Below are 15274 nucleotides of genomic sequence, written 5' to 3' on the forward strand. Positions count from 1 at the left end.
AATCAGAATCTTTATATTGTTCACAAATTAACCATATTTTCACGCATATTTTGTTTCTAATTAATGTTGAAACGGTTATATTTTTAATAAAATAAATATTTAACCTTAATTTTGGTGCAATAGTATGTACTTTTTCAGGGTTTTGTGATATCACCAAAAATATCATTAATGTAAATATGCACTGAAATAGTGTGATATTAAATTGGGGCCCAATCATCAACCCCTAGTTTTAATCTTCATCAAAAAAAATACTAGATGGTGCATGATCACAGAGAAGGCTGTTCCACTGGCTGCTCCAAGCTCAGTGTTGTTAGGAATTTTATTCTCTTGCTGTTGCCTTACTTTGAGCAAGGTGACATAAGACTCACCCAATTATTTTTTAGGGAGAATATACCTTCAAATAGAAGACTGAACCATCAGTAGAAATTTAATTAATTATATGAACTGTCCACAAACTTTTGCCCATATATATATATATATATATATATGTACTGTGTCAAGTGTACAGCACACCAAGGCTGAGTTTGGTGATTAATTTATCTTTTTATAAGCAACACTATAAACAATTCACACTTGATTTAATAATGGCAAAAAAAAGGTTTATCAATAATGGCACTTTTATATTTCATATAATATACAGCATAAGAGAAACAAAAAGTTCCAAAGAACTTAAGGACCATTTTGGCAAGGAATAGACAACAGCGTAATATAAATACATCTCACATAATTTTCAAACTTACATCAGAAACATGCAACTCTCATTAAACTCAGTAAGAAAGGAAAACAGATACAGATCAAGAATTTCAGACATTTTAATCTTGGACAATCTATTAATTTCTGCACCATTTGGTCTTCATTTGTCTGTGCTGGTCACAGTAGAGAAGACAAGAATGAAGATTGTACCTCACCTCACCTCATTTCTCGCACACACACACACACACACACACACACACACAAAACCAAATGATGTACAATGCTGTGCAAAAGCCAAAGACCAACCTTCAGTTAGTTCCTAGTTCTAACCCAAAATGATAAGAAGTCAACACGATGATCCTGAAAGGACAGTGGCCAGCTGAGTCATACAACAACATTTACAAAAGCTGAGAACACAACAGCTTTAAGAGAAGATGCATTCCAAATATAAACATGAGAACAAAACTACAAATGCCAGAACAGAACAGAACTACAAACGTGAAAACAGAACTATAAATGCCAGAACACTACAGCAGTTACCTGAAACACTGCATTTTAGAAATGCTGAAATCCACACCCCGCTTTGAGATGCACCCTCTATCAGGAGTGTACTATTGCCTTTTTCTCCACAGAGAGGTTAATCTGCAGTTTATGTTACTAACACGAACAAGAAAAACATGTAAATGATCAAGTTCATTTCAACTATTTTCACAGTTTAGAACCACATTTGAAATGTATTTAATCTACGAGGACTAAGTAATGTTTGCATTGCATTCTCCCTTAATGCTGTTGTGTTCTCAGATGTTGTTTGCTTCGTATATGTTGTTGTGGTATGACTCAGTGGGCCACTGTACTGAAATGATATGGAGCCCTCAAGAAGCCCTTTCTGAGAAAAGGAAATAGAACATTTGTGAATCAAACAAAGGAGCTGCTGGTGTTCTCTAAACGTGGACCAGCCGGCCCAGATCCTAGACCTCTACATGTCTGAATGTGAATGGGACGACTCGGATCAGGAGACGCAGACAATGCAACCAACTGCTGAGACTGAACTTTGAAGATGTGGAGAAATATCCCTGCAGATTTCTTTGACAAAAAAAGCTGTAATACAGACATGTTTACAGTTTAGTAGATGAAAGGTGGTCTTGGACTTTTGCTACTTCTGTACTACACATCTCCATATTTCAGCCAAGACAAGATTGCACATATTCTAACCCCATCCCCAACACACACACAGCTTCCTTTACTATAACTCCTCCTTAAGGCTTGTGTTCAGTCCTTCTGTGGTGGAGTCACTTAGCCACTTGAAAAACACTGCTACAGGATCAATATTCCAGTGTTTGTGGAAGGAAATAGGAGTCTGGTGGGCTAGAAATTCTCTGGGATAATCTTCTGGACGTGCCTGAGGAAAAGAAAGCACAAACAGGAGCTCAGTGTACAAGGGACAGTTACTGCTCATTTATTGAACCAATCAAAATAACATTTTCAATCAGCAGAGTCACCGCTTCATATCAACTACTGGCAGATCACCTGGAATAATGAGGCTTTCCACTCATTTACAGCTGGAACATGAATCATGTCTTTCCTCTATAAATTCTCCAGCAAGGTTCACCTAGCCTTCAATAGATCACTCTAACTGTTACTATGGTCAGAAAAATGCAAAGATTGTGGCAAAGTCAAAGCTATTTCCCAATCCTTTGGGTATATCATGTTCATCAAAGGTCTTACTGAAGACTAGGTTTTACCCACATAACGATTTGAAGTTTTCGTTCTCAGGCTACTGTCAAAAGCACATACTGGTCCATAACTGTTTTAAAGCCTTTGATCCCAAATCAAAAATGCGCCACTAGAAAGTACAAATCCATCAAAAATGTTGATGGACAAGGAAACCTAGCTCATATGTAATGAAAAATCCACAGGTGCTCAGATTTTGAGAAGGCAGCTCAATGCTATTAGTCTGAAATTACTTGGAGCTGTCCAAGAAGCTCATTTGCAAAGTTAAAGGTGACTTATAGCACTTCTGCAGCAAAATAACTATGGGTTCTTGAACTAGTTCCGTTCATGATTCTTAGAACCTTGGTGCTCTCCAGTAAATCAGCCCATGGGTTTGCTCGGTTCCAGCGTCACTGTGACGGAATACAATGGGTTCAGATCAGAGTGAGATGGGATAAGTGTGTGGAAATGTTGCAGAGTTCTGAGCTGTTTTGCTGAGCTCATAAAACTTTCTAGATTCTCTTAAGCAGAACATGCCCACAGACAACGGCACAATTCATGCTGAGGAACCAACCATCTTCTTTATGCACAGAATATTTTCTCTCTCACACAGCTCCAGGCTCCTGGGGTCTTGAGTCACTGTCTGTGAGTTGGTTTGGTTCTCCCTGTTTCTGTGTGGGTTTCCTGCAGGTGTTTTCCGATTTCCTCCCACACAGTTGGTAGATGGACTGGCAAAGTGTCCGTAGGTGTGTGAGTGTATTTGTGAGCGTGTTGTCCTGTGACTGACGTCCAGGGTGTGTTTCTGTCATTCGCCTTAATAATTCGGAGTAGGCTTCGGACCCAAGAAGCATCCACTTTGGAAAAATTACCACAAGTATCAACACAGTGATTAATACTTTCTATGCCTTTGCTCGGTTCTCTTATTTCTCTACTCATACAGTGTCTGATTTACCTGGTCTGTTTTAACCCCTCCTAAGCACAGTTATGGCTCTGTGATTGGAGATACTCAGTGTAGTATAATTCCCCTTTAGGGGTGCAAATCAGAACAGGTCCTTTAATCCAATGTTCTCTGATTTATGTAGCCAGCATAAACGGACCTGGTCTTATTTCAGTTAGTGGGTTGCTATTGGCTCCAAATGACCAAAACTATGTGCACAAACTCTACAAATGTGAGGGATTTTTAAAAATATGTCCCTTTTAAGCTAAGAAGCTGCTATTATTCTTAGAATATTGGACAGACCTGAACATCATTAAATGTGTTTGGGATGACTTGGAAAATGCATGCAATTCCTAAGACCAAACTTTGTTAAACTTTGGAACTGTGGAAGATGTATTGAATTTCCCTCTGGCATATAGAAACATTTGAAGAGTTTTCCTTTCTGTTCAAATTGCAAACTAAATGTCTGTAAGTTAATCTCAGAAGGAGATGAGTCCTCAGTTCCAGGCATTTAGGGACAGAGAATCCATTCCAGGTGTTATGACTCAGTTCCACACAGGTTTTCAGAGGTACCTGAAGGAAGTGTCAGATATTTTGCTGTGAAAAACAGACTGTCAGAAAAATCCATCCATCCTCCACACACACACATCAGGATTGGGTATATTTTACTCTACATCAATTGGAAACAATTGGAAATTATAAACTTCCATAACAGTTCTTGTTGCAGTTCGGCACACAGCCACCCTCCAGTGGAATGCTGCTTTGATAAAACTCAGTGTATTAATGTATGTCATGACTGATATGTATAAATTGGCACTAAATGCACCTCCTCTGGGTTAAAATCAAGTGTTGTTCTAGAAAGACACACAAACACACACACACATATATATATATATATATATATATATATATATATATATATATATATATATATATATATATATATATATATATATATATATATACACCAAATTTATCATGCACCATGATGACAATCAATGAGTTCATAGATCATTTGAATTGCACCAGAGTTGATATAGAAGTTCACATCATAGTTTGGATGGTAGTGTTCCTACTTGTTCTGACAAACTGTACTAACAGTACTTTTGCAGTCATCATTCACATCCCAAAACCTCATCTCTATTTATCACAATTATATTTTAGTTAGAAACAAACCAACTGATGACTTAAAAGTTATTTAGCTGCACTTTCACCTTCATTCTGTACATTCTGATTATTCAGTTAGTCCCTGCTGCTATTTCCACAAACACCTCTGCAGCTCACCTGGAACTTGAAAGCCACAAGAGATCTGTTACTTAATTTGAAGATGTCAGGAACCCTGGCTGTCTGATACCGCATTTGGAATGCTGCAGTTTATGTCATGGCATTTACTTCATATTGTCCTCATGAAAGGAATAAACACCACAATAAGCTCATGCTAACAAAGATACAACCACATTTACACTGGAAGTGGTCTCTAATGGAAGCAAACCTGTCAATTGTGAACCAACCTCATACACTGACAAAAACATGCTTTTTCCAGGTTTTTTTTTTGATGGGCAGTGTATATGCCATATTCCCAAACACTTCATCCTATCCATGCTGCTACAAAAGCTGTAGGTCGGGCTAAATCAGTGTGACTTTAATTAAATCATCCAGCACATCCAGACAATGAATTAGCTAATATTTACTGGCATTTGCATATGAACCATGGCATGTGTAGTAAGATCATTGTTTGACATCTGTGATCACAATATTGGCACTGTCTTCCATCTGAGATATCAACCAGCTGAGGATAAGGTCTGAAAGTCCCTCAGCCAAGTCAAATACCTCAGCAGGGAATAGATGCTGTGTACTAGAATGGAGACATGCTTTCCCTGTCATGCTGGATGACTTCAGAATAGCAGGACAGTGACTGTGTGTGTGTTTATACAGGAAAATGCTAAAAACAATTGCACCCATAAACTCTATCTTTATGGTTAAAATTAGGATTAAGATGATTATTAGTTTTAAAGTAATGCTATCAATCTCTCCATCAATGTATTGTACTTTATTATTACACATGTAATTATCTATAATAAATATGGGTCTTATTTCTTTTACATACATACAGAGCACCAGCAAGTTCTTCTAAACAATAGTAATTTGATTCTCAGATGTTTTTTTAGACCCTCTCAGAGATGATAGCCTTACAGGCTGTTTATCTCATTAGGAGAGTTTTGAAGGTCTATCAAGTCTTGCATGGTTGTTAGGAGTCCCAATTTTTCCATATTTTGAGCCATGCTTTAAAACTATTGTTTTTATTTTTTCCCCAGTTAACTTCCTGAGATGGTCACTGATGGCTGCATTCCCAGTCTAACAGTTATTTGAGTCTCTAGTACATAACATTTTTTGAGTGTTCAAGCCTGGAGCAAAGTGAGTTTCACACAATAGGGACAAGTGAAAGTTTCACAACTGATTTCCCTCCTGTGAACAGCAGTTTAATATGACTGTAACATGATTATATCATTTCCTCTTAATTATATAATGCTTGTATGTGTGTGTGTGTGTGTGTGTGTGTGTGTGTGTGTCTGTGTGTGGGGGGGTTCTTACCTTCATTACTGCAAGGGTTTTGTTGAGAGGTTTCAGATGTGTCCCGCTTTATACAATTTTATCCCACAGTGTGATAAATTATTACACTGCTGTGACTGATTGACATACCTTGCCCTCTACCCCCCACCATCAGAATCCCACCCGCTCTCAGAATATTCCCTCCTTCAAAATTCACTTACAATCACCATGCCCTCAGAGCCTACTACACCCAGAATCACCATGCCCTCACAGCCCCCTCCACCAAGAATCACCATGCCCTCAGAGCCCCCTCCACCAAGAATCACCATGCCCTCAGAGCCCCCTTAACCCAGAATCACCATGTCCTCAGAGCCCCCTTAACCCAGAATCACCATACCCTCAGAGCCCCCTCCACCTAGAATCACCATGCCCTCAGAAACCCCTCCACCTAGAATCACCATGCCCTCAGAGCCTCCTCCACCAAGAATCACCATGCCCTCAGAGCCTCCTCCACACAGAATCACCATGCCCTCAGAGCCTCCTCCACCAAGAATCACCATGCCCTCAGAACCCCCTCCACCAAGAATCATCATGCCCTCATAGCCCACTCCACCAAGAATCACCATGTCCTCAGAGCCCCCTTAACCCAGAATCACCATGCCCTCAGAACCCCCTCCACCTAGAATCACCATGCCCTCAGAGCCCCCTTAACCCAGAATCACCATGCCCTCATAGCCCACTCCACCAAGAATTACCATATCCTCAGAGCCCCCTTAACCCAGAATCACCATGCCCTCAGAGCCCCCTCCACCTAGAATCACCATGCCCTCAGAACCCCCTCCACCTAGAATCACCATGCCCTCAGAGCCTCCTCCACCAAGAATCACCATGCCTTCAGAGCCCCCTCCATGCAGAATCACCATGCCCTCAGAGCCTCCTCCACCAAGAACCTCCACACAGAATCACCATGCCCTCAGAGCCTCCTCCACCCAGAATCACCATGTCCTCAGAGCCCCTTCCACTCAGAAACTCCGACCCCTCACTCAGAATCACCTTACATTCAGAACCCCACTCCACTCAGATACGCCATGCCCTTCAAACACCCTCCACCCAGAATCACCATGCCCTCAGAGCTCCTGAACCCACAAATAATTATAAAAAATATATAAATTTTCACTCAATAATTAGTAATATCCAATTCAACCACATCTGAAATCCCCCATCCGGCACAGTACCCCCAGCACTAGGAGGATGAAGACAAACACATTCTTCTTCAGACATATGGGACATCAACCACCAGCTCTTTTGACACTGTTGCTAACGACCTCACTGGACTGCCCCATGTGCCAGAGGAGAGCACTAAGTTTCCAGGTTAATCTCATCAGCTGACAGATGCCTGGAACTGTGTAATTGAGTAGAAGGAGAGGGCGAATCCTACCAACCCAGAGAGAGTGAGGGCAATTGCATAGCCTCTTGACTGGACTGGTGATCTCATGATGGCAGAGTCAATACAGAACACAGAAAGATCCATTTAATCAGGATCCTCTGCCCCTCAAACAGACTGGGTTTCTTTTGAGTCTTATTGTTCTGCCTTGGTCATAAAACAAGCCAAGAGATGCTTTTAGAAACTGTGGGTTAAGCCAGTGGGTTTTTGTTTTTGATGATGATGATGAAGAGGAGGCATAAGCAAGTGTGGAAGTCTGCTTTATTCAAGGGCTGGGGGGTTCCCAGATCTTTTCTCCTCAGTTAATTATGTGCCAGCAGCTTGGCTTACTGAACTACAATCTAGAATATGGAGAGCCATTAATATCACAAATAATATCTCCAACCCTTCTGGTGTGAGTTCTGCTGAAACAGGAAATGTAATTACCTCCCAGAATCAAGTGGAAGAGGCTGCTGAACAGGGTTAAAACAGGAGGGGAAAGTGCACAAGTGAGAAAGTGAGAAAGTGAGAAAGTGAATTCACAGTGAGAAAGCAATTTTCCTGATAAACACAAACACTGAAGAAAATTCTGCACACGATGAACACTGAAACTGTCTGTTATATTCATGTCCGAGTATTCTGTGAAATATAACATTGTTTAATTATTCATTCATTCATTGTCTGTAACTGCTTGTCCAATTCAAGGTTGCGGTTGGAATCACTGGGTGCACAGTGGGAACACCCCCTGGAGGGGGCTCAAGTCCTTCACAGGGTGACACACACACTCACACCTACAAACATTTTTGAGTTGCCAATCCACCTACCTACATAAGTTTTTGGACTGTGGGAGGAAACCGGAGCACATGGAGGAAACCCACACGGACACAGGGAGAACACACCAAGCTCTTCCTAGACTGTCACCTGGAGCGGGATTCAAACTCACAACCTTCAGGTCCCTGGAGCTGTGTGACTGCGACACGACCTGCTGCGCCAACATGCCGCCCACCTTGTTTAATTAGTGTGTAATAAATAAAAAAATGTTAATTTCATTTTAACAGATTAATGAAAAATATATTGATTTTTAATGCCGGATTACTATTTTTTAATTATTGTATGTATGCTAAATATTTATTTTTATAGTCTGCTGTTAAATAAAGCTAAAAATCTATAACATCTTAAGGAAAACTCGCACCACTGACCTGCAGAGAATTGACTCTCTGCCATGGCAACTCTGGGCTAAGACCTGCAGAAACGTGTTGTGGCACGAAAGAGAGATTGTTCCCTCCTGACATCATTGCTGCTGATGAGTCCTATCACTGCAGTATCATCTTGATGACTTGATGACATTGTAGTTGTGCTTCACTACAGACACTGGTGAAAAAACTTTATAAAAGGAGGCTCAGACAGCATCTGTGTGGCTTTTAATGCCTAGAATCAGAGTTTTCTGAATTCCTATCCCCTTCATGGTATGGGGTCTGATTCTCAGAAGATCTAGCAAATAGTTGCTACACACACTCAGGCTCCTGACATCCATTTAAAAGCAACTGTGTTAAATATGGAGCAAACAGCATCCTGGTAATTATTCCTCTTCTCCAGTGGGTTTACACAAGGTGGCATCATGCACTGAACAGCTGTGTTAAAGACAAGACAGGTGGTGTGATTATTGCTGTTTATGAATGAAATGAATACATTCTCCATGCTTTTCATCACAGCAGATACTGGGGATATGGGCTGAGACAGAGACAAGTGTGTCTTTTGGCAAAACCACAATGTAAACAGTGACTGCGTATCAAAGACCACAGCTACAAGACTTAATATTTTATTCAGTTGAGATTTTTAAAACCTTTACACTATACATCCATTCACAAACATTAATGAGGTCAGGTACTGAAGTTGGAAGATTATTTCTTGGGTGTGTTTCCAGATAATGATAAATCTTAGCAATTTAGAAACAATTTTAAGAACGATGTAACTTTAAGAATGCCAATTTTAGAAGTGTTTCCCCAAAAGCCTTCTTAGACTCTACAATTACAAATCAAAAGTACTCTTAATTTACAAATGAGTTTAGGTACTACATTAGCTATGAAATGTTTATGGAATGCTCATGAATTTAAGAATGTTCTTAAGAACATAGTTATGAAGAGTTATGAATTCTTTGGAGTTTCAATCTTGGACTGTAAAAGTCAGACTAACTCATACAAAACAGTGGATGGAGCTCTATCACTCCATGTGCTGGAGGCCTATCACCGCTCTAGCTGTTGCTTGGCATTGGGAATGTTAGGATCTCCAGAGAATCCCATTATATTGTTTAACACTTTTCTGTGGAGATAATACATACAGTGAGTGCACAATGCCAGGTTTACCATGTTTTTTGCCAGACTTTACACTTTGCTCTGCCTGTGTTCAGATCTCGTATGTTAGTACCGTATGTATGTTAGTACCACTTAATTCCAAAACCAGTGAAACCACAGTCTTGAACAAGCTTCGGGGGAAAACTGTCTTGTTGCAGCTCCGATAAGATTTGTGTGGCTCATATCTGGATTTCTGATACTACTCAGCGTCTCCATGGAAAAAAGCAGATGTGCCTCTATGCAAAAGAGCTTCTCAATGAAGAGGGAACAGAGCTGTGAATGCAAAAGCTGACCAAATCTTCAGAGAGTGATCTGCAGATGGAACAGGCTATTATTTTAAAGCCGTCTTGAAGTCTGAAAATCAGATATTTGCTCCATTCTTCAGCTCTGGATTTATCTCTTGTGCCAGGGATTTCTTGAATTTCAATGTGTGGGTGGGTAGCACAGAAACATAATCAGACTTGGTGAAAATGGTCAGCAGAGCGATTTGTATGACTTTCAAAATACTGGACAAGTAAAACAATGACATTTAATTAACTTATTTCTGAATGGGAAAAATGTATCTGCTACAAACACTTACTCATGTACTTCAGGGTTACTACTGTAGACTCTAAACTGAGATCTACCATCATAATGCTGGGAAAATACCTCTTCTGATTCACCTGAGATGAACTTCTGAGATACTAATGGACTAGAGCAGCTTGAGGGTAGGCTGGGTGGATAACCTTAGCTTTTTAACAGCAACCAGAACTACCGGGCTTCCCACTGTGCTGCCAGAAGGTAAAAATACCAGATGAATCCACAGGAATATACTCCCAGTGTGGTAAAGAAATACCTGCTGATAGAAATGCCACTGATGGTAGACTACTAACGGATTCATGGTGTATTTCTTACTACCTGCTAGGTATTGTAGTGTAAAAAAGACAGTAAAAAACTAAATGTGAAAAATTGTGAACACTTTAAAAATGATTATGAACATAATGGAAAAATATTGAATTGACAATAAGTAATATTTGGTATTCTTTGTCACTGAAATGCCATGATTATTTTGAAGATATAATTTTGAAAGTAGCTGTAGCTTGTCATGAGCACATCTCAAAAGAGCAATCCCACTAAGCACAAAATGGACTGCACTTGACTTGGAAGCAGTCATGATCTCTATGGCAGCGCTGCATGACAGCTTCAACAACACCTCATCAGAGTTAATTATTAAACAGCAGACGCCTTCTAAATTTCCCTTGTGGGGAAAAGCCACTTGGTAAAATAAGACTGTCCTGTGTGAGGAGTTCTGGTCCAGCCTTTGTGAAACAGGTTCTGCTATGAGTAGATGTGTCAGTGAGGTTTTTCCACTTGGTTTTTGAGGAATCTCGACACCAATATGCTTCTTATTTCCTCTGGGAATTAAGTCTGATAATGTTCACTAGGTTTGGCAAAGTCTGAATTATATCCTGAGGTAACCTCTTGTGTTTTGATCTCACAGTACTTCTATCCAGCAGTGGTGATCAAATATAATAACTTTGTATTCACCCAACTGCCCAATGTTACCACTGAAAAGAAGGGTATTAACAGAACATTTGTATCCCACTTTGCAGTAGTAATAGTAATAATATTCCTCTTTTGGGAAGTTTGCTGCTACAGAACCATTTATAAAACAGAAATGAACACTGGAAGTACATTGATAACATTGTTCAAAGAAGTATCATGTCCAGAGTGGACGTACTTCTGAGAAAGGCACACACATTTTGAACTTCATGTCTATGCACTGTGACTATGTTCCTAGTTTTTTGATAATTATTATTTTAGGAAGCTGATGAAAATATAGAGAACAAAGATGTGTTTTCAGTTGAGATTTGAAGGAGGAGAGGAGCAGAGACCAAGATACTGTGGTAATGTGTTGCATAGTTTAGGAGGCATGATACTGAAAGATCTGCACCCTGCAGAGATCAGTCTGAATTTGGGGATGGAAAGAAGACCAGCTTCAAAGGACCTAAGTGTATGAGGAGGGCATGTCTGATGAGCATGAGCCTATGTCTATTTTTTAGAGTGTTAGAAGGCATTTTAACAGTGGCGTGATGTGAGGTTCAAAGGAGTGAGTAGTGAAACATTTGGCCCTTTCCAACACATAGTATCTATACTAGTCTACACGATTGGTGGGTGCCTGGTACCTGGTACCTTCCATGGAAATGTAGCTGGTGATGTTGCAAAGACACTGTCACTAACGGGAAAGGCATGTTGCTGTTGTGTGGAACAGTACACAGCACCGTGCATCAGTTCGACAAATCAGTTTTTTCGTTCCTTGTTGCACTATCCAGCTCTTTCTGGAATCTTTTGTCGGCCACCAATCCAAGGAGCATTTAAACCTCTTTAAAAGACCACGGCACCGTTTTACAAGCTGCCATAGTGAGTTGGGAAAAAAACCAATGAGATCTCTGCCATAGTTTGGAGATATTACAGATGACTACATTCCCAAGGTTTACACATTATGATTTAGTCACTACTCGGCCTTGCTTGGAACAACAAGTTATCAGGTAGTAAAAAAATACCTAGTTCCAGGATCCAGGTACCAAATTTGCTTAATGGAAAAGCAAAACATCACAGTAGTGTCAGGTAAAGTAGTGCCCTTGGAAAAGAGGCAATGTCTAAGTTATAGTTAAAGCTGATTTTTTATTTTATGATTTAGTTTAACAGCCATTTGTTTGTGTCTTTCACAAATGAAGGTGCTGTTGACTATTCCTTCTGAGGATGTCACGTCCTGTTTCCTGGGATTTAATGGCCATAAAATGCTGTTTAAGAGCCGCATGTGTGAGTGACTCAAAGCCTGAAAATTTCCAGAGAAAGTCTCCTGTTAACGTATGTATAAAAAGGGCTTAAACATAGAGCACAATTTATTGGAGATGGTAAAGTATGTTCTTAACTTTAATGTTCACCCTGAAATGTGGCCCTGACATTCACACAATGCCATGACGTCAACTTCAGTAAAAACCATTTCAGACTCTATGGCTCCAAACTGAATAAATTCTTGCACCAGGAAAAAAAAGCCTTTGTCTGAATAAATGTTGAGAGTAAAGATCTACGTGGACACATCCACTGTCCACTGGACGCTGACCACACATGGTGTGGTCTGACATTTTGGCAAACTGTCAAGGCAACTGGCCTAACCTTTAAAGGGCAGCAAACACAGTGGTGCTAACAAACACTTTTAACACAACTAATTAATTTCCTATACATAGCCAACAGCCTGTCAGACTGTGGACAATGCTCAAGATTATCACATATTGTACACTGAGTAGCCTGAAGTACAGTGTCATAAAATAAATTCCCCTTTCACCTCCACAACTGTGTATTAATTAATATGGCCACAACAAATTAGAAACTTTGTCAAGAAAATGTACTTTATTAGCACAGTGTCCCAACAAGGACAGTAGTGTTTATATACATTCATCTCAAACAACACAGTGTACAACTGTTTAACTGTCTAACTACAGGGGTTGGACAATGAAACTGAAACACCTGGTCACTGAAAGTCCTGCACAGTGGTCACTACGTGATGCTGGTGGAGGAAAATGTTTCCTGACTCGCTCCTCCAAAACACCCCAAAGTGGCTCATTTAGATCTGGTGACTGTGCAGGCCATGGGAGATGTTCAACTTCACTCTTTCATGTTCATCAAACCAATCTTTCACCAGTCTTGCTGTGTGTATTGGTGCATTGTCGTCCTGAGACACGGCACCGCCTTCAGGAAAAAATGTTTGAACCATTGGCTGCACATGGTCTTACTGGTGCAATGTGCAATTAATGAAGATTGGCCACAAGGCTGCTCCAATTTAGCCATGAAACCTCCCACACTAAAATAACAGGTGTTTCAGTTTTATTGTGTAACCCCTGTAGCTATCTGATTAAGGTCTAGCTGGCTGTTGTTCTAGATCTCTTACCATATAGCTGTCCAACTGTATAACAGTCTATTTTTCTCACTGGCTTATTGTCTAGCTCTGTACATGTCTAAATGTCTATCTGTATCTAGCAGTCCAGTTCTTTAAGTGTAGAACTGTGTATCTAGTTTTCTAACGGTATCTCTCTTCTCTCTAACAGTCTAACTGTCACCATTGTTCTAGCTAGCTGTCTAACTCTCTGAGGGTGAATCCTATTTCTTATTATTACACCTAGTCATTTTTATCGAGTGTTATTTTGCCTCTTGGAAGTGAGTTACATGGTGTAATTGTTAAATATACTCCTACAAAATAGGAAGACCCTTCAACAGCCTGATACATCATCAGGACAAATTAAAAAGAGCAGTGTTTCATTCCCAGGCCACTAGCAATGCTTTGTAGGAGGCCCTGCCTGTCTGCAGTGATATCAAAAGAGCATTGCTAGACCTTAGTTTAATTTAGGGTATCATACACCCTCAGAAGCCTTCCACAATCATATATCATCACCCACTCCTAACTGTTTTCCGATATGAAGCTGAATTTATCTATTTACTCTGCAGCTTTTGTTAGAACCTTCCAGTCCCTTAAATGTTGCAGTAACATCATGCGCCAGAATGTATTTGTTACACCATTTAAGGAGGAAATGGAAAGTTAGTAGTTACTAGTATTATACATAAGCATATTACTAGCTATGTTTTGTGCATGTTGTGAGGAAAATGGTCATAATACACAAACTACAGTAAATTAAGGTCATAGATTTTACATTTGTTTTGTCACTTGCGTGGCCATCTTGCATGGCATTCATAACACAACATTTGGAGTGTGCCTCTGATAAATTTCCATTTTAAGGGTTAACCCTTCACCCTACCCCTCTATCTCAAACAGTGAGACCCCTCTATCCCAACAAGTGAGGAGTAGGGCTAAGTGGTAGGAGCAAAGGGTGAAATGGGATTCAACCTGTCTAGCTGTCTAACTATAACTGTTTAGCTCTCTAATTCTCCAACTGTCTCATTCTATGTATCTCCACATCTCTAACTGTCTAGCTGTCTAACTCTCTGTTTATCTGTCTAACTCTCTTGATGTGTCTGTATAAATCTTTATCTGTCTAACTATTGTCTACTTGATTAACTCTCCATGTCTCTAACTTCCTGCTTAGCTGATTAGTCCCTGAAATGTTCCTGTTTAATTACGTGTAAATATCTAATTATCTATCTAGGCCTGTAACTGTCTGGGTTTCTAACTCTCTGTCTAACTCTAATGGTCTTGCTGCCTAATTATCTATAACAACTGTTGATTGTGTAGTTGTCTAGATCTTGCAGTGTATGACCTTCAAAGTCACTGTGCACACCAAAAGGGATATAATCACTCAGCATCGCCTGTGCAGCACTGGTGGGATTGTCCAGCAACACGTGTCGCTCACTGTCGCGTTGCTCAACGTCGCCCAGTGTCACTGACTCTCTTTGAAAATGAATTACTTCTGGTCACCATGTCGCTTTCGGTGTACACACAGTAACAGTCAAGCTGTTTAATTCTCTGTCTCCACTTTTAGAGCACTTACAGAAAAACAAGGTTTAAGATTATTTTAAATAGATGTGTTGCCAAACTCAGATTTTACATCATTTGTGCACAGCAACTGTCCTTCACACTCTGTGAAAAGGTGTGTGTTTGTGTGTGTGTGTGTGTGT

The 15274-nt window shown here is 40.0% G+C and overlaps 1 protein-coding gene across 1 annotated transcript in view; it reads right to left on the reverse strand.

The window, feature by feature from the left end:
- Positions 1 to 603: 603 nt before the first annotated feature.
- Positions 604 to 15274, reverse strand: part of b3glcta (beta 3-glucosyltransferase a) — a 153319-nt gene continuing 138648 nt past the window's right edge. Inside the window, exon 15 of the mRNA XM_066677652.1 lies at positions 604 to 2092. Within this exon, the coding sequence (XP_066533749.1) occupies positions 1937 to 2092 (156 nt within the window). The 3' untranslated portion in view covers positions 604 to 1936. The remainder of the gene's footprint in view (positions 2093 to 15274) is intronic.

The sequence above is a fragment of the Hoplias malabaricus genome, chromosome 1, assembly GCF_029633855.1.
Source record: "Hoplias malabaricus isolate fHopMal1 chromosome 1, fHopMal1.hap1, whole genome shotgun sequence".
Lineage (NCBI taxonomy): Eukaryota > Metazoa > Chordata > Actinopteri > Characiformes > Erythrinidae > Hoplias > Hoplias malabaricus.